General features: G+C 36.2%; 1 protein-coding gene across 1 annotated transcript in view; it reads right to left on the reverse strand.

The window, feature by feature from the left end:
• The window catches only part of LOC145979541 (clavesin-2-like), an 83,505-nt gene that overhangs the window by 38,014 nt on the left and 23,555 nt on the right, over nt 1-21,936 (reverse strand). Inside the window, exons 2-3 of the mRNA XM_083112509.1 lie at nt 13,762-13,903; nt 3,895-3,986 (exon numbers count right to left, since the gene is read on the reverse strand). Of these exons, the coding sequence (XP_082968635.1) occupies nt 3,895-3,986; nt 13,762-13,897 (228 nt within the window). The 5' untranslated portion in view covers nt 13,898-13,903. The remainder of the gene's footprint in view (nt 1-3,894; nt 3,987-13,761; nt 13,904-21,936) is intronic.

The raw sequence follows: 21,936 nt of genomic DNA on the forward strand, positions 1-21,936 counted from the left end.
TACCCTCTCTCCATAGAAACCAACTTGTTTAACGCTGGCCATTATAGTCGCTTTCCATGTTGTCCAATAGTCCGCTGACAATGTGATACGGAACGTGCTGCTGTGTGAACACCGGGAATTCTTTTTGGGCACTGCTTCCTGCAATCGGTAGACTAGACTCGTAGCTTCATATGCCAGTCATCACTTCTCTAATGTTGGACCGTGAGACCTGAAAAAAATAAAGTGTAAATCATTATAGTACGCCCCTCGTAGTTCAAAGAAGTTTTCAGAACTATATAATTCCCCTTTATTGATTGTGACCTTCCACTCAAATGAACAAACCCAAATGATATTTCATATCGTAATAAAGGAGTATTCAATATTCCTTCCGCATCATCAAGAGGATTGTTTGTAGTCATTAAGCAATCAATAGATATTTATGGATTGGCTCGGGCAGAGACGTTGACTGTTTTTGTTCGCATTTTCTTTTCTTCATGGGAGATGTATATCGAAGGAGTGTACTGAAACTGACATCCAAGAACGTAATTTATCTACAATATGAATGATAATGATTATGATGTATACGAGTACAATTATATTAGCACTAGTAAAACGTACTGCACTCTCATTCTTTCTTGAAAGTAACGTGATATTTTACAATAATTTGCATTAGCACGTTACAATAGCAGTAAACGAAAGATATGATAGAACGTTGTTTCACGTTGAAATAGTCAAGAAGCGATTAGTAGGGCACGGTGTAAAGGTTTTTGCTATTGATTCAACATCTATCAAATTTAATAATTTAATACTAAATTCTTACAACTATTTTCAGTGTCATACAAATATGGAATTCGGGGTGTAAGGGGTACCTTCCACGTAGGCGCCCAAAAGTCAACCTCAGTTCCACGCAGTACACCCTGGACTGTATCTTGAAGACTAATGAGGCTCTGGCGACTGGCACTATGGCCAGTATAATTTTGTGTGTGTTGTCCTGTTTTTGTCCTTGCATGTGCTGAGTGCCCGTTTACAGCCTCAGCTTTTAACCAAGGTAAGGATATTTTAAGATTTTAGTTATGCAACGTTAGAGTTGCTATTTGTAACGGTAAGGGGCTGGACCCCGTATAATGTGACGGGTGCTTACGCACCCACAATTTTAAAATCAAATCAAAATTAAAATATGGAATTCATAAAACTGACATCATATTCCAAATACACACAAAAAAAGCTAAGAAAAATGTTAATTTAATTTAAATAATGATCACACAAAAGCAAATAAATTTGTTGTAGAGAAAGACAATAATCAGGATTCGCGAAGCAAAAATTTATTTCAATAAGTGCAAATTCATTAAAACGAAACGTGGAACGTTCGTTGTTCAGGAAAGATAGTTGTGCGAGAATAAGTACAACCTTAGTGACAATGAAGTTCGACCAGTCACAAATATAGGAGTGCGTTGTGAAAGAAGGAGAACACATGCATATGCTGAACATATTTTATTCAGCAGGCTACATGGAACAAAGGAAAACATAAATTTCCGCTGCAACGCAGCAATGTATAGTGTCCACACAAAATAAAACATTTTCGTCCATCTACACGTGACATTGAAGTTCGACCACTGTTAGAGGGGATCCTGTTTACCATGGTGTGACGCCGCCCTGTCGGCGATAACTGTGGCACTGCGTCGGGGCATGCTGCGGACGAGTTGTTCAAGGTATTCCACATCGATGCGGTGCCATTCCTCCTGCAGGCAGGCGATAAGAGCAGCCACTGTCGTGGGTCCCCTCTGTTGCACACGTCGCTTAAGAACACACCACACATTCTCAATGGGCGAGAGGTCGGGACTCGATGGTGGCCATGGCAGAGTTCGCACGTGATGGCGAGTCAACCATTCTCTTGTCAGCCGCGCTGTATGAGGCCTGGCATTGTCGTGTTGAAAGATGAGACGCCGCCTGTGGAACAGGTGCCTTTGCACTGTGGTAAGATGCCGCTCCAGTATGCATGTATAGGCGTGTGCATTCACAATGCCCTCACAGACGTGTAGTGGGCCAACCCCAGATGCCGTCATGCATCCCCATACCATCACTGACTCAGGTTTCTGTACCCGACGTGCATAACATTTGGCTTCATTCTGTTCCTCCTTCCGACAAATGACTGTTTTCCGTATTTTCCCGTACACAACATTGAAAATGGATTCGTCCGTCCACAGAACCCTGTTCCACTGCCGAAATGTCCATCCCCGGTACATTCGTGCCCACCGTAGTCGATTGCCTTTGTTCAACATGGAAAGCAAGGGTTTACGTTTCGCCTTGTACACTCGGTAACCGCATCGCTGTAGGTAACGGCAAATGGTTCTGGTTGACACTTCAATGTGAAAGCGTTCTCGAGTCCATAGTCGTAATTCGGCCACAGAAACATAATTGTTGGTCTGGATATAGCACCTAAATATCCGTAGGTCACGCACGCTCAGCAGGCATTTTCGACTTACCTGGCTCTGTAGTACCCGTATTTTGGTGGTGTTTGATGATGCAGTGGACGGTTGACTTGGGTAAGTTCAGTTGGCGCCCTATTTCCCGTTCACTGAGTCCCTCCTGTTGCAACTCCACCACTCTTCTCCTCACGGTGTTGTCAATAGGTTTGCCCCTGGCCATGGTGATGATGCACTGTGATTCCTCAGTGCACAGCACGCGCTTATATACGGCGGACTCCCTTATCGTGTCCGTGACGTCATGCTTCCATCGAATGCGCCACTATCTGGAATTGCCGTATGGGTCTGATGCCTGGTCGAAGTTCAATGTCACGCGTATAGTTCCCCGTTTTCGTTCTTTACGTGACCTTGGGTGCAACATGCTGGGATCACGATTCTTACCTGCTCACACGCCTCCTCTTACACATATGCGTCACTTCTGCGGGCCACCCATTCCACCGCCTATGCCTCTGTGTATTTAATCACGTATTCCTTTCTGGTCGAACTTCATTGTCACCAAGGTTGTATGTATATAAAATATATATTAATTTGTAAATTTTTTAATGTTTTCTTTCAGTTGTTGCTAACAATAATAATAGAGGAAAAGGTCTAAATATGGGCCCCCTTTTTATGTTACCATTTTCGGAGGAAAAAATTAATACATCAAGCACCTGCCTTTAAAATGCATATCTATGAAATATATACTTAAATATAATAGCATGCTAAAGTGTAGAAGGTCTCTATTTACCAAGAAAAAAAGAAAATTTCCAAAAAATGGTAAAATCGTTTATTTCAAAATTGTGGTCTAAATATGGGCTACTAGTGGCAATATCACAAAAACCAATCAAAATTAAAAAACAGTCATTTATCGCTAAAACATTATAAAATTCATATTTATGAATAATCTGTTGTTTTGAAAATCACGCGAAATGGGAAAAATCGAAATTAAGAACAACATACTAATATTTGTTGAAAATGTGATCTCAACATTAGACCTCATGTCATAGCCCATATTTAGACCATCACGCTATTTTTATTCTTCAATTTATTTTCGCTCTCTGTGATTCATATTTCACAAACATATCATGTCATTATAAAAACCCATATTTGATTTCTGTACCGCTAATATAATAACCTATACAAAGCAGATGAGAATTCAGAAAACGCTGAGTTAAAACATACCTGCAAAAAGTTTTCGGAGGTCGCAATTCTATAACAGCGTCCAAAGCCGAAACTAACCACCACTTTCTCTTGCGAATTGGCGCCGCAACCTTTGTCCTTGACAGATAACCTGATAACTCCAAAACCCATATTTAAACCTTCTCCCATATTTAGACCTTCTCCTCTAATAATGCGAATTTATTTCGTCTTCCAAAAGTTACTTTTTACAATCATTTGTTGCACAAAGTTTATTTTGCACACTGATTGCATATTGAAAATTGAAGATACGTACCAAGGCGAAAGCTTCTGCGCAGTTGAAGCCGCATACACGAAGAAACTTCAGGAGATAATCGTCGTCTGTTCTCACGTAAAGGTTTGTCTCAGCTGAAATTTAAGAAGGAAAGCCGGGTAATTAAAGTTGAGTCTATTGAAATTATCAGTCACTTCTTAAACAGAAACATATCGGGTATCGAACCCGTGACTCCTTGATTACAAGGCGACAACGCTACCACTGCGCCATCGGGAAGGCCCACTTAATAATATACAACGATATCAACTTATTGAATAAATTTACTTTAAGTGTAGAGTTGTGGAAAATGTGTTCAAATAGTAATTTTCCACATGAAGTACAGTAGAAATGGTAGGTCGGTAGAGTGAGTAATGATGCTATGTGAATGACTAAGCACAACGTCATCGAGATTTTTGTGATACTATTATTAAAATTACAGTTATTTAAAGTAGCATACATTTTTTTTCTTAAGAAATATAAAATTCTTAATGTTTGTACGTACATAAGATTGTTCAAAATTCAATTTACAAGTAATGCACTACACAACAAGTACAATTACATTGCTAACGGATATTTTTGTACATAGTTTCAAGCGTGATCCAAGGGAAAATATGCATATAAAAATGTAAAAATTAAAGGATTTGGAAACATTTAGAAGACTAATGTTTACTCTTACGCATGTTTGCAGTTCATTTCAAATTTCTGCTATTGTTCAGGCTACAACGAAATTCACGTTATTCTCAAGACAGAGAACAGAATTGTCACTTTGCCTGGCGTATCTCCTTTCTTCTGAAACAAAATTTTTGCAAAATAAGATCTGCAGCTGCGAATTGCTCAATCCGGAAGATAGATTACCCACATAATCCAACACGTGTCAATTTACACATATATGTTGACTCCAATAACACATAACACATAAACTGCAAACGATGAAGTTTTTAGTGTGTCAAAGTACATACATAAATGTATAGAAGGGCACTTTTATCAGGTAGTATTCCTTGTGATGCACTAAAAATGAGTCAATTGTGAAGACCAGACAAGATCATTTCAAAGATCATTTCACTTTTAATGCATCAATTGACACAGCATAATGTTATTTTTTTTAATTTTTAATGATCTTGTCCAATGGCGACTCGTGGATCTTCTTGGGTGTAGGAAGTTATGGTAAGCAGACCGAGGAAAGTTATCGAATATGCGTTCAATTACGCAATCACACGTATCGCTTGTATGTGTATATTGTACTAGCCATTGCATTTAAAATGTTAGCTACAGACTCTCAAATCTTAAGGCTCCGTCATACATTGACGAAAACGCGCAGTGCAGACGTTCCGTTTTAAACAGATTTTTCAGTTACGAGCAAAGATAGGACCTCGGGGTTTGTTTTCTATCCTTCAGAAAATATGGCTGCGTGATTCCTACAAAGCAGAAATTTTAAAAAAGACCCTGCTTAATAAGTAAATTGGGCATAAAAATGGGGAAAACCGTAATTTTCACATGCAATTATCTCGTTAACCACACAAGCTTATGGAAAACTGTTTTGTTGGGGACATGCAATGTTCATTGTACTTGACATTAACATCATCACTCTAGAAGTCAGTTTTCCTGTTTTGAGACTGTTTGAGGAAAACGAAACCCTTGCAATACGTAAAAGTGTCCCTGCACTGTGGCGACATCTCGTGCAGATAGTTAGAAGCGTTCTAAACTCCACCCACAGTAGAACGCGGAGGGATACAACAAAATAGCTCGAAGACAAAACACGATCGCGAGAGACAGGGGGAAGTGTGCGTGCGTCAACTGGACGTGTTCAATTGCAAAATATGGGTGACGGCAGCAAGTGTGTTTGACGTAAGATGTGGGCTCCGAGAACAATGAAGTTTCAAGCGCTACAAAATCGCCGGCAAAATAACTACACAGACGTTCACGTATTGTGGAAGGGTTCAGAATGAAATATAAATAATACCTATCCGTTTACTACATCATCAAATTGGGAAGTATTTATCGGTTTCCATTAGACGTTTACATTGTACGTACGTAAACCAGTAACGTTATTTTGAGTAATTCAATTAAATCTGTCTCCTTGGCAAATATTACGCTATAATACGTAGAACAAGTTTGCTGGGGGTCCGGACCCTCCCCGAAAGGACTATGCAGTACTAAAATTAAATAATGTAAATATACTCCTTTAGCAATTTTTGCATATTCGATGGATAATTTCCTCTGAACGCGTATTGGAATGGAAGGATTATAGCTATAAATATAATACGGCTTTGAAGTATAGCACCCGAAATACTTATCAAGTACTACTATTTTTACTCTGAATATTTTGGAAGGCAATGATAAGGATTGAGATCACAAGGCTTTGAAAGACATAAAGGATTTATTTAGGGCGTCTGGACCCCCTCTCCCAAACGAAAAGATTACCAAGTAATAAAATAATAACAATACTCGTTTAGCATTTGTTGTATATGATGGTTGTTAGCTTTATCTGAAGAGACTGAACTTATTGGAAAGCAAGGATTATATTGGGATAGCACGGCTTTGAATGATATTACAAAGAAGGTTTATGCATACTACAACTCATAACAATATGTACACAATATCTATCTGAAACTTCACTGTATCTAACATTTATTTCGTTATGCAATTATCGAAATTAAGTGTCCCTTTTCTGTCAAACATGTAACACCTGCACATGCCATCAAGACGAAGAAAGTAACTTTCTGGAAATTTGACGAAGAGCTTAACGCCAATATCATGAACACCACAGATAATTACTATTACCACGTGTAGGGTAATAGTAATTATTACACGGAAGAAGGTACTGTATCTTTGGTCTGTGGACACAGAAAGGTGTTAAAATAGAATACATCCAGAGAGATGATCAGTTCTGGAAGAAGAATATGGAAACGCAGCTACAACAATTCTATGTTGAGTGTCTACTACCAAAACTTGTCTATCCACGGCACACGTGTTCAATGCAGATCCGAAATCCCACGAGAATAATCCAAGCCCAAAATAGAAGGGAATAAAAAAAACACCGGCAAACTGATCAAGAAGGAGAATCTTTCTAAACGAGGTAACCTTTGTAGGTAACGTATGCACTGTTTGTGGCATAGTTGGAAGTAGTTATTTCTGGGAGACCTACACATAACGTACAGCAACAGATTTTACTATAGTAATTATTTAGAGGTTAATTTCTTCATGAATTTGATCTTATTTATGTATTGCAGTGCACAGGAGGCGTTTTGTATAGCAACAGAGAATATGTTTACCTTTGAGACTGATTTTGTCATATAAATTGTTCGCAAAGTATTATTAGCTTATGTAACGTAATGTACAGAAACACAGGGCGCTTTCCAATTATTGTGAGAATTTCGTTGTCATGTATTTGTTCTTATTGTATTACATAGTGTATCTACGTGCACTGCTGTTCATGAATATTTAAGAAGCTCATTGTTTCTGTCCGTGTATGATTTCTTTATTTTTTGTAGCCCAGTAATTTTTTATCTGCTTGTCAGATTTTTTTTCTTTTCTTGTTATTTGTACTTCAAATAAGCAAAGATTGGAATAGTATACAGGGTGGGCCAGATTCAATTGGGCAGTTTTCGAACATTAGTAACCAATAAATCCAACAGCATACGGAAAAAATTGGAAAGTACATTTTTTGTCAATAGATGGCTGCATCATACGGTATGCTGTGAACGAGGTTGATCGCTGGATTGGCCGTCGAGGGCCTGTGGACTGGCCAGCCCGATCACCCGACATCAACCCACCAGACTTTTTCCATTGGGGTTACCTCAAACACAAGGTGTACGCTAATCCCATTGACAGTGAGCAACATATGCGTGAGGTAATTGTTCAGGAGTTCAAGAATGTTCAGGTTAACATGTGTAGGAAGGCGTGTGAAAATGTTGCTTTGCGTCTACAAGCCTGTGTGACTTAGATGGTGCCCAGGTCGACCACTATCTTAAAAATCAATGACTTATGTGTGTGTGATTCCATTTTTGTAACAATTTTGTAGCCGTTGGAATTGTTAACATTTGTCAATAAAAATAAAATGAAGAAAAAATAAAAATAACATCTAATCAAAAGCTGCCTAATTGAGTCTGGCCCACCCGGTATATCTACATAAGAAACTGTTACTTAAGCAAGAAAAATAAATGTACCTCGAGAAAAACCAGTCTACTCCGTTCCCTGCAATGTAGATGGCAATGTCTGTTCTCATCATCCCATTCATTACTCTTCACCACGAAATAAACTTTATCTGCAGAAAATAATACAGAAAGCCTACTAATTCAGTAGCGCACAACTTTGCTCTTCCAGTGTGAGCGTTGTTCGTTGTAAAAGCAAAGTTGTAAAACTACAATTTTAGCATACGTGTAGTTAATTGTACATGCTCAGAATGATATGTGTATATCTTATGGAACACTGTCCATTCAATGAACCTGTTGTGATCACTGACTGGGCAAACTGAAGAAATGTTTAATTCGTGCTCTGTTTTAAACTAACTAGTGTCACACGAAAATATAAACAGTTCATATTATTAGATTACTATTGTTAATAAATGTTATAATAAAAAGAATGTATTGCCGGCTCCCGTGGCGGAGTGGTTAACACATCGCGCTACGACGCCAGGGGTCCCGGGTTCGAATCCTAGCCTGGGTATCGTTGTATGTGAGCAGTGGCGCAGGAACGTTTTGCATTTGGGGGGGTACAAAATTCACCCTCCCCCATATATATATATATATATATATATATATATATATATATATATATATATATATATATACACGCTCACACACATACTACTTCAAACCAAGTGTCACAATAATAATAATAATTATTATATTTAATTAAATTAAAATATTAATTAAATATGTAAATTAATTAATAATGAATTATTATTATTACATGAATAGGTAAAATATAGTAAAATAATATAGATATAACAGCACGTATTCATTATCTAGCTTACGTATAGTTAAGATCGACAAGATTTGCATAAAAACAACTGCCCTGGCAAGGAATTTAATGTCAAATAGAAAAATAATAGAATATTTATTAAATAACCAAAAAGGAGTTGGATCCAATTAATGAAAAGTAAAGTTCCTGATTAATATTTTATGGATGATATTAGTAGTGTCCATAAATGTTTGGAACCCTTCAAAGCTGTATGCGTCAAATTCCTTGCTTCCAATAAATTCAGCGGAAATAATCATCGAACAAAAGCTAAACAATATTTTGATTATTTACTTTTACTACTTGTTAAGTCTTTCGGGGAGGGGGATCAGGAACCCCCCGTTAAATACGTCCTTGATATCTAAGTATAATGTGAAATATTATATTTTAGAACAACACACACATTCGTGTTATTTAATGCATATTTTGCATAAATATTTTTTTCTTTGTTTTCTTAGAATTTAAAAAAAAAAAAACAGATTTTAAAACCAGATAAAAATTCTGAAACATATAAAGCTCTGGACCTCGTTCGGGGTTTGTTTTAATTTAACGGAACGGAAAATCAGGAGTTTTAACTGTGAAAATTGCGAACAAAGATACATCTATTCATTTTAATGCAGGTTGAGATTAAAGGGGATGAGGAGGATCTTGGGCCACCCCAACCAGAAATAATCATCTCCCACCCAATGGATATAGAAATTACATTATTAAATATATAATACTTATGGAGTTCCACTTCAGTTCTTTTCATTCTAATTTTAAAGTGCCATAGCTACGCATAAAAATATCTTAAACAATTTATGGCAGATGTGTACCACATCCAATGCCTTTGAGAAGCCATGTATTTGGTATTTTCTCAGACACCTACAGGGCGTTGTATTAAAAAAGAAAATAAAACTCGAGTTGAGATGGTTCCCGATCAACTCGTAAGAAGTCTAAGTTTGAAATATTTGTGAAACATTTGACAAAGCATTTATTTCTTATATAATTACAATTAGCTGTACCTAATGACACTCTACAAGCACTTTATCATTACATATACAAAACTGAAATCCTTCAGATCTCAGAGGAAACTAGGAAAGTTATTTGCTCAAGACTTTCTTTCTTCTTTTCAATCCTTGGTGGACAATATGAAGAGCAGGCCAAGGTTTATTTTCGTATGGAATGGTATTAAATGCAGGTGCATGCGTGTTTTTTTGGGTGACATGTCAATTTCTCGTTTATGTGAAAAGGTAAACTTTAATGTAAGCAAAAGCATGTGCGCGTCACAGTTGAAAATTTTCGCATCTACAGAGAAAATCCAAAACGCATTCCCACCTCGCCGGCCTCCGTGACGATGGGGGTTAGAATAGCGCGCTATGACGTCAGAGGACCCAGGTTTGAATCCCGGCCTGGGCATGGATGTTATTTGTGAGTGTATATCAATTTCATCATATCATCACTCATCCTCATCTTCGCGATTAGCCAAAAGTGACAGAAATGCGAAGTAAAATAAATAAAATAAATGAATCAAACACCTTGTGAATCCATCGAATCCAAAATATACCAATAGAACCTGCAGTGAATCTCATTTATGTCGTTCATTCATCTGACTAATGTAATGTACAGTTTGACTTTAGGGTTTAACTTAAAATGGCTTTGTGTTTGTGTTGCATTCGATATCACAATTAGATTATAAGCAATTAATATCCAATTATAAGTATACCCTAATACATAGGTAAAAATAAGTCCCCCTGATAAAGTTGCATCCTGTTTAAATGTCTAGGAAAAATTTTATTTCACCTAGGAGTGATATCGCTATGCGATGAGTCGAGAATTGTCACAGCCTCATCTCATCTCCTGTGTGGTGAGGTCCTTCTCGTTCTTGTTTGTGCTTATTTTTGTTTCGGTTTCCACTCTGAAGTTATTAAAACTTATTCTAGATTCACTTCATGATCAAAAAGGCTAATCGGGACTCTATTTCCAAAAAAATATCTTAAAATATAGGTTTAAGTATAGTTTTCCATACACCATCTTACAAAGTTATGAAAAATATGGGTGAGGTACAGGAGTACATTGTACCCCCCAAGTTGGTCTGTCGTGTCTCGTCTCGTTTGTGTAAATATTTCGTTTCGAAAAATTACATTTTAAACATTCAAAAGAAAATGGAGTCAGTCATATACTCTTCTGATGAATATTTGTATCTTATCTTCGAATCGACGAGACCACTTCTTTAGCATTCGTCTGCAGCATGATTTTCTGAGAGCAAATATGGTTCCATCGTTCCACACACATTTTAAACAATTTTCATCTCCTTAAGGAGGTTACCAAGAACACAGGTCAATGAACTAACTAGTAGCAAGCACAATGTAGTAGAATAAGTTTGCAATGGATTGAATTTCTGTGGTAAGAAAGATAATGCTCATAAATTATAAACAATATACACTTTTTTATTGGGTGAATTGAAATAGTACCTTCCGTCTGCTGTAAAATTACCAAAAGGGGCTACAACTCGATTTACTAGGGTACAGTACCCCCTTTAAAAATTTGGGGGTACAATGTACCCCTGAACCCCCCCCCCCCCGTTCCTGCGCCACTGTATGTGAATGTTCATTCATCATATCATCACCACATTAGCCAAAAGTGGCAGAAAAGGCGAAGTAAAATAAAGCAAATCAATCAATCAATCAAAAAACAATGTATTGTTATTATTACTATAAATACTAAAATCTTAACAAACTTGAAACACCTCGCGACAAAATTCTGCGTACGCCAATTATAGTTACAAAAATTGTAATTTCTATTTAGGAACTGTAGGTACAAAACAGGAACAGTTTTCGATTTTTCTTTCATTGCTCTTTATGGAAGATTAAAAAGAGAAAGAGAGAGAGAGAGAGAGAGAGAGAGAGAAAGTGCCTTTTCCCCTCCCTGCCTCTCCCACATAATGATATATCCAAGATTCAAGACATGAAAGCGCGGCTGTGTTTACTATCTTCCATTTCATGAATGTTTGAGAATCTTTTGTCATTAAATTACGGATTTACTATCCATGAAAAATTCGTTACGTGTTAAAAGAACGATAATTCATGTTTGCTTTCTTCGCTCGCCTGCGCGCCAGATGGTCGGTCAACTGCTTCACAACAAACAAATTCTCCTCCTTCCTCCCTTGCAAGCGATTGTGTTTGTTTCCCCTCAGGTACTCCCCCACCCCAACTGCCCTCCCGTCAGCCGTGAACAGTAAACAGCAAATGCCTATCTTCAACGATCTCATATGAAGATCTGTTTCCATGTGTAGGTGATCTTTTATACTTTTTTAAAATCATTTCGCTGTTTCTTTAACATAACTTGTGTAGGTTCGTTAGGGACTATTTACAGTGTCGGAGCTCTACGAGGAAGTAGAAGCTGAGACCCAAGCAAACTGTGAAGACTGCCAATCCCGTGACGTACTCGGTTAGGTCCGAGATACGTTACAGAGTAAGCCACGCAAAAACCAACCCACATGACCCTCCTTTTTTCTTCTTCTTTCTCAGATTCGACTTTCGTCAAATGTATGAAGGAGCCTTAAATGACATTAAATGCGATAAAATTATTATAAGATGTTATTATTATTATTATACAATTATTATTATCATTATCATTTTCTAATGTCTATAGTAGTTAAGTTCAAGTTATGCAGCTATCTTCGACTGGTGAACTGTGTTGTTGATTGTTTTAGTTAGGCAACATTAGGAACTTGGGCCATTCAATAAAATGGGTTCAGTAGAGTGCTTGAAAAAAGTTGAAGAATATTCGACGACTGGTAACGGCGTTCGTTTGTTTTATTTGTGTCCCCTTTATCTACTGATTTCCTTTTATAAAATGTTCCTCACTTATTAAATCGTGGAGGATAACTAAATGATGAAAACAAGAGGATAGACCAGGGCCTATAAAAGCTTGTCCTTTGGTCGGAATACTTGCTTTACTTTGAAATAAGTCCACTGGATAAGTACAATGAAGATCTGGAGATATTTTTAAATATATATTTTCTCAAAATATCTTCATACCCAGGGACGCCCGTTTCTTGAGATGAATGATGCTGGATTTTCTCATTATGCCAAACACAGAGTGCTAGGTGCCAACAAAGTTCAAATTTTGCTAGGTTTAGAACTAGGGTTGGATTCACTGATTGAGGATACCACTGAAGCTTCCTCGCGGTCTCGTAAAACCGGGCAACCCCCTTCCCTCCCTTCCACTGCCCCTCACCCATCTGGCTGTAGTATGACGAGAAACCTTCCTTCCTCAGGCAAAGACAGACGGGGTCGTCTTTCGGCAACAGATTTGGAGGGAGCGAGTGACAGCAGATTGATTCTTGACAGTTGAGTAGCGAACTTACATTGCCCTCATAATTTTATAACGTGCATTAAACTCTTAAAAAGTACAGAACTGGAAATAAGTATAAATGAACTGTAAAAAGTTCCTCACTTCCTACATGGAGGAATCGCCCCTGATGTAGTCTGATCTTCACAACTGACCCATTTTTAGTGCATGACACGGAACACTACCTGATAAAAGTGCCCTTCTATACATTTCTGTATGTAGTTTGACACACTAAAAACTGCATCGCTTGCAGTTTATGCACGTTAATGTGTTATTGGAGTCAACAACATATGTGTCAATTGACATGTTGTAGGTTCTGTGTGTATGGAAGTACATACATTGGCATTTCCTTAAGAACTCTTTACATCTGAAGTTCTAAAAAAGATACTTTTTTAATTTTGAGGAAATGAAATAAAAGCTGTCAGTAAATTGACTTCTTTCTTTGCAGCGTTTCTGCTTGGTAGATGAAATAGCCATACGTACAGGAAAAATGTTGTTTTTGTAGGCTTCCACAGCATCGAAACGAAGTCATGTGAGATTCATACAACATTGTAGGTAATCGGACATATCACTTACCTAGCACCATTTCCCTCAGCGTTTCAATGTCCTTCTCGACCTTCTTGCTGTCCACCTCCCCTATCTTCTGCATTGCCTTCACTCGCCATTGAGGTTCATTGATGGAACCCTCGTGTGTTCCAGTCATGCTCGGCATTTTTTACTGTAATGGAAACGAGGAAAATTTATTATTGCACTTGGATATATCGTAAGGTCTTTCAGAAGATCTTGTAATACCATAAAAATCATCCTAAACAAATGGCATAGCTACTTGTTATTAATACACTTATTTCAGTGAAAGACACATAATTTTAAAAAAAAAAAATTTAAAAAATCAGTATCGTGTTGCTTCACTTGTCACCATTGTCACTTGTTTGTCGCACCAATCACTTTATCGGTCCATCATCCTCATCTCAGCGATTATTTCTAGAGGCAGGAAAGGAGCGTAAAATAACAGAAGTAATGCACATGAAGTGATCACCCTTGACCTTTGAGTGTGCCCACTGTTTCGTTAAAATCGAATTCTACATGTACCAAATGCCAGCTTCGATCGTCTCAGACGGTCAGAAAACTTGGGTTCGAATCCTGGATAAGTTATGAACTTTTCAGTGAATTCGCGTTTTCACTCACTTCATAAATTTACAATTCATCCATATCATTGCAATTAAACTCATAAATGACACTGTAGTAACCTCAGTTAAAAATACAAACATCATATTATCAAATAAGGATATCACTTGTATATTTTTCCACGATGATTAAATACGGTGGCGCATATTGTATCTACCAATAGAAGTGGGCAACCCTGTCGGAACGCAGGTGCGCATGCGCAGAATCTTCCCATGCTTAGGCAGCTGCAAGTCTCGCAATTAGTTTGCCATGGAACATTGGCCGGTTCAGACACGAATCGTGACAGTAGACGCGTTCATCCGTCCCATTCAGGGTTGCCAACTTCTATTGGTAGATACAATATTCCCCACCCTGTAGTAGTAACTTCAGTAATACTAACTACTATAAATATAAGCTTTTTTTAGAGCATGATAAAATATGTTTCTCATGTTACTTCGTTACAATGGTCTACATACTACTTTATATTTAAAAATTTTCGCATGTAGACTACATCATTGTATCAGAATATTCTTTAAAAAAATATTAATATATATATATATATATATATATATATATATATATATATATGCAGGGTGACTGGTAAATAGATGTATTCCCTGAAAGGGGTTAAAGTAGAGACAATTTGCAATAAATTTGACCATATGATACCCCGTCCGAAAATTAGTAGTTTTCGAGATAATCGAATTTCAATTGTTTTTGAAAAAAATGACAATTTTCCACATAAAAAGATGAATTGAGAAAACACTGCTCATTGTAAGGAACTTATTTCAGAGTTTTCTGATAGCTAACAAATAAGTGGTTCGTTGAAAAAAAAGTTTTTCCCAAATAACAATCACATGTAAGTACCGGGTGGGTCTAAACTTACAAGTGATGATAAAAAAATGCACTCTTAGTTTACTTGGCAACGTATTAATAACAAAAATGGTATGACACGAAGCGTACAAATTACTTAAATTACTTCCTTGTGGCATCTGCTATCCAACAAGGTACAAATATTGCTAACATTTACATTTGTGTACAAGAAATAATACTTCATTCATCTTCATGTGAATGGAATCAATGAACAATACAATTAAAGAACATTACACGTCTTGCTAAAAGTGGGCACCTCCGTTACGAATGCAGGCACGCAGGTTTTTACGGGTCATTTGGTCTCTTAACTCGTGATGTGATGGAGGCCTTGACGTGTTGACCAGCTGTTAAGATCCTCTCCCTGAGCTCTTCTTGCGAGTTTACCGGTGTCTTGTCATGTGGCTCCAAATGTAAAAGTCGCAAGGCGATAAAACGGGGGATCGAGCCGGCCAGGAAATCGGTTCGCCTCGGCCAATCCATTTCTTTGGGTAATTTTCATCCAGCCACTGTCGCACGCCCAGGCAGAAGTATGGATGGGCGTAATCAACAATCATTTCATCGAGCCATTTTTCCTGCCCCAAATCTTAAATGACATCACTTATGAACATTTTTTGCGGAACGGGATGGCAATGTTGTTGGAGGATGTGCCTCTAGCTACAAGACGTGACATGATTTATCAGCATGATGACTGCCCAGCTCGATCCCCCGATCGATTTGACGCCTTGCGACTTTTACATTTGGAGCCACATGACAAGGCACCGGTAAACTCGCAAGAAGAGCTCAGGAAGAGGATCTTAACAGCTGGTCAACACATCAAAGACATCATCACATCACGAGTTAAGAGACCAAATGTCCGTAAAAACCTGCGTGCCTGCATTCGTAACGGAGGTGCCCACTTTTAGCAAGACGTGTAATGTTCTTTAATTGTATTGTTCATTGATTCCATTCACATGAAGATGAATGAAGTATTATTTCTTGTACACAAATGTAAATGTTAGCAATATTTGTACCTTGTTGGATAGCAGATGCCACAAGGAAGTAATTTAAGTAATTTGTACGCTTCGTGTCATACCATTTTTGTTATTAATACGTTGCCAAGTAAACTAAGAGTGCATTTTTTTATCATCACTTGTAAGTTTAGACCCACCCGGTACTTACATGTGATTGTTATTTGGGAAAAACTTTTTTTTCAACGAACCACTTATTTGTTAGCTATCAGAAAACTCTGAAATAAGTTCCTTACAATGAGCAGTGTTTTCTCAATTCATCTTTTTATGTGGAAAATTGTCATTTTTTTCAAAAACAATTGAAATTCGATTATCTCGAAAACTACTAATTTTCGGACGGGGTATCATATGGTCAAATTTATTGCAAATTGTCTCTACTTTAACCCCTTTCAGGGAATACATCTAATTACCAGTCACCCTGTGTATATATATATATATATATATATATATATATATATAAGATTAATATAAGCCCTTATAGCATTGTCAATAACGAATGATAAGCACTCCTGTGACGAAACAGAAGCTGGTGTGAGGCCTGTGCTATTTTGAGATACTATAAATCTCACAGACCTCTGACTGGATACAATGCACTTGTCGTTGAAGTCGCACATACCGAGGGGTGGGTATGCGGAAGCTTCAATCGCGTATGTTGGTTGGTTGATTGGTTGATTTGGTGTTTTAAGTCCACTTTATGCCCATTAAGGCTAATCGGGACTGGACCTACAGCTTAAGTGGGATCCGAACCACTATGTGCCTCCACCGGGTCAATCGCGTATGTGAAATACCTTTCACATTTTATAAATGTGTCTACGTTATTTTAAATTTAATATTTTTGCATTGTTATGTTCCCCGGAATATTCTCAAAGGATCAACTTACGTTTATTCCTCCACGGCGATCATGAGACTTATCAGCCTACTTTGAAGCCCTCAGGTAGTGGGAAATCAAATAAGGATATGTTAACGTAAACCTTGCTAACTCTCGCACACCAAAAATATATTTAGATGTCAGTTAATGTTAATATATAACACTTTCACTCACAATTAAACTTCTTATTACAAACAAAATTGTATTAAGATCTTAATACTTCTTCACTTCACACAGTAACACATTCACATTTCCAAAATCACTTCCATTATCCAGCAACATTCATAATAATATCACAACTCAAATCAACTAAGATTTATTGACTTACAGCTTACAGGTGGCTGTTTATGCCCAGCATACATTATAATTACATAAGATACATTTTTAATATAAATTTTACACACAAAGTTCATAAACGCTCTTAAATACAATTTTATATAACTACATTAACTCATTCAGTAACAAAAATATATTATAATTTTATATCAGCTTTTCTCAAAAAAGCAAGTATAACATATCCAATTCTAATATCTGGAGCATACAACATTGAAGTCATATTAATAGGGAAAGGAACATTAATTTTTGACAATGTTTTGTATAAAGTCTTTCTTCTCTCTGAGTGAATTGGACATTCCAAAATAATATGATGAGCATCACCCCTTAAATCACCACAGTCACAATTCGGAGATTTTAAAATGTGTATTTTAAATAAATGATGATATGTTCTCGCGTGACCACTTCTTAATCTATTTATTAAAACAATTCCATTTCTTGAACCTTTACAATTATAAAACCAAGGTTTTTTCCTAGTGTAATCAATATAAGGACGATAACTTTCACCAACACTTTGTAATGAATTATTACACCATAAGTTCCATTCTTCAAAAATTTTCTTCTTAACCCTCGGAAAAAGATCTGTGTAATGCAATGGTAACTGGATTCTTTCATTCAATTGAGCAGCTTGTTTGGATATCTGTCTGCTTGTTCATTTCCGTAAATATTAATGTATGATTTTACCCACACATAATGAACTACTTTTCCATTGCTTATTAAGCTATTAGTTGCACGAATACAATTGATGACATATGGTGATATTTTTTATAACTAGATTGTATTGCTTGTAAAACACTTTGCGAATCAACTAGTATTAGAAATTTCTGTTCAGGAACTGTACCAATATAAATCAAAGCTTGATATACCGCATATATTTCTGCTGTAAATATGGATGCCTCCACTTGTAACCTAAACATTTTTGATATATTTCTTTCAGTATCATAAAGAGCTGCTCCTACTCCACTTTCAGTTTTAGACCCATCTGTATATATATGATAAAAGTCCTCCCAAGATTCTCTAAACTCAGCTGGATGATTATATTTCGGGAAATATATTTTTTGAATTGGTTGTGTGGGAAATTCTAACGAGTATACTGGCAATGTTCTTGCTATGAGTACTTGACTACATTCATGATGATATTTACTAAATAGTTGTACCCAAAGCGTAGCTGATTTATCATTGGTTATTCCTGAATCATGCAGCTCTAAAAGATTTAATAAAACATCATTGAAAGGATGCCATGGTGAATGTTGAATTTTAAATAATATTTTTATAGCAATTAACTTTATCCTCACAGAAACCGAACATTCTACTGACTCCATATATACCACTACATTAGGAGTACTGTTCATTAATCCCAAACATCTTTTTAGAATTTTTCGTTGCTGGACTTCTAGTGGAGAAAGTTTTGTTACTGGAAGATTACACAAGACCATTAATCCATAATCTAATACTGCTCGATAATAATTCTTATAAAACATAAGCATGCTGGTAGGATGTGCTCCCCATTTGGTATTCGCCATAGCTTTAAATAAATGAAATATTTTATCGGATCTATTTTTCATCATATTTATTTGATACTGCCATGATAATGATGCATCAAAGTATACACCTAGATATTTTACTTGTGAAACAATTGGAATTTGTAATCTCCTAGGAATAATGTTGAAAATATTTTGAAGACCCTTATGCTTAAATACTACTATTTTGGACTTTTCTAAAGATATTGATAATTTTTTCTGCTTTAACCATTCGTTAAATTCTATTAATTTATATTCAAACATTGAAAAATCTTTTAATTGATTGTTTGAGTCTAAATATATACATACATCATCAGCATATTGTAGAAACTGAAATGGGGAATCTATTATTGTTTTAATATCTGATAAATAAACATTAAATAATAATGGGCTAAGAGGACTTCCCTGTGGTAGTCCTTGTCCAATATATATTGGACCTACCATTTCTGAACCAAAATGAAAATAAAGTTGTCTTTTAGATAACAATTTCCATGTCATTATGAGTATACAATGTGGCACTTTTAGTAATTGTAGTTGTCTCAATAGAACAGTAATATCTACGTTGTCGTATGCACTTTGAATATCAATAAAGGCTGAAAGTACTGATTGGTTTCTTTTAATAACGCTATAAATATGAGAAGATAATGTTACTAATGCATCCTGGGTTCCATAACCTTTACGAAATCCCATTTGTCTGGGAGAAAATACCTTTTGACCTTCCATAAACCACTCTAATCTTTTTAATAAAAGCTTCTCGAAAATTTTTGCCAGTACGGAACTTAGAGCTATTGGGCGATATGACTGACCCAACGAAGGATTTTTCCCTGGTTTTAGAATTGGTATAATAATTTGAGAGGTCCATGCTACGGGAATTTTACCCGATAGGAATATTTGATTGAAAATTTTACATAACATGCTTAGTGCATTCTGTGGAAGATTTCGTACCATAGAATACGTAATTCCATCAATGCCAGGAGCAGAATCTTTAGACCCTTGAAGAATTTCATGAATTTCATTTACAGTGATAGAGGATGTGAACCCCTTTGAGTATTTTGATGTAGATGAGAACATGTAGAATATATTAGGAGGTTCGCAGGCTGATGTAAAGGGTGTAGGAATGACTTTATTAATAAAATCGGTTTTCCATTCAGTGGACAAAGGTAAAGTCCGACTTACATGTGTTTTTCTAAGTGATCTGAACTTGCGCCATATGACGTCTAATTTTGTGTTAGGGTTTATTTCTTCGCAATATTTTTGCCATGAAAATCTCTTAGCCTTTATATATACTTTTCTAGATTTTGCAGTAGTTCGTTTCAAATTTATCAAAGTTGCAGGTGAAGGAGCACTTACAAATTGTTTCAATGCTTGTATTCGCTTCCTTTTTGCTTGAAAACATTCTTCATTCCACCAATCTATTTTAGGAAAATTTCGATCATATTGCGGTTTTAGTCGGGGACAGGCATAATCCATTACTTGAGTTATTATATCCACAAATTTTTCATATTGTACAGTATATTGGTTTTGATATTCTTTAGCTGAAAATTTTAAGTCTAAAACTGAATTATATTTCATACAATCTGCCCTCTTTACGCTCCACTTACGAATTGTTTTTTGTTTTATTAATTTTGGAAATTTTTGAGATAATGTTAGCGTGATGAAACATGGAAAATGATCACTAGTTCGTAAATCAAAGTCTATTTCCCACACAAAATCAAAACACTGATTATCAGATATTAAAGTTAGATCAATAGAGGACATATTATTTCCATTTGGTGGAACATGTGTTGGAGATCCATCATTTATAACTGTCAAGTTATTATAATCCATCCAATCTTCAACTGTCATTCCCAGAGTATCAATTCTATGATCACCCCACAATGTATTATGACAATTAAAATCTCCTGTTATGATAAAGGGATGTTGAAAGCCAGATATAAGAGAATTTAGATGAGAGCTCTGTATTTGTTGCGAAGTATAATGAGATGGAATATACAAGCTAATAATATTATAAAGTAAGTTGTTTAACTGAATTTTTATACCGACCACTTCTACATTATATTTGGAAAATAAATCATGTGTTGAATTAAACTGAATTTGTTGAAATGGTACACTTCCATGAATAAAAATTCCCACACCCTTATTTCCCACATTATAATCATTTAATATACTATGATAGTGAGCAATATGAATATTTTCTGATTTTAAACCCCATACCTCACTAACGCAAATAATTAACGGGTGACACTCATCTATTAATTTAATTAATTGAAGTTTCCTTGCAGAGAAGGGTCTTAAATTCCATTGTATTATTAATGGCAAGTATTTTCTTTGCTGGTAACACATTGTTGTTTTAAATTAAGGGGTGTCCCCGAAATCTTGTAAATCTTGAATTAGTTTTAAAATTTGTACAGAAATTTCATTACATTTTAAGATTATTTTCCTAATATATAATAAATCATCACTCACTGAAATTGTTGTGGTAAGTTCAGCTATTAGATGTAGCAGATTTACTAGCGATTCTTTCTGAGAAGGACTCTCTGCTGTTGTCCGGTGTCCAATCGAATCTGATTTTCTATCCTGTTCCTTAGAGGAACACGTTGTGCTCATAGGTTCACTTGTATTAGCCACTGCTGATGATGTTGACGCAATTTGTGGATCCTTGTGTTTATTTTTGTCCTTTATCAAAACAGGTTTAATTGTTTTCCTCAATTGTGAAGCAGAATGCAGTCTAAAATTTTCCCCGTGTTGTTTTTTAAAACTTTCATAAGACCGGTCAGATTCTGGTGGCACTTTCTTCCAACAGAGGTTACTCAGATATGTGTCATTTCTTCTATCTTCCCAATCTGTAACAGAATTTAATCTGATCGTAGTAGGACTTTCTGATGTGCAAGGGCTTTCCTTGTTTATTGATCCCTTTCTTATCTCTAGCAATTTAGGAAAGTCTTTAGCAGAGGTCGCATATGTTTGCTGTTCATTTCGTGGATCA

This window comes from Lepisma saccharinum, chromosome 26, assembly GCF_977018435.1.
Source record: "Lepisma saccharinum chromosome 26, izLepSacc3.1, whole genome shotgun sequence".
Taxonomy (NCBI): Eukaryota; Metazoa; Arthropoda; class Insecta; order Zygentoma; family Lepismatidae; genus Lepisma; species Lepisma saccharinum.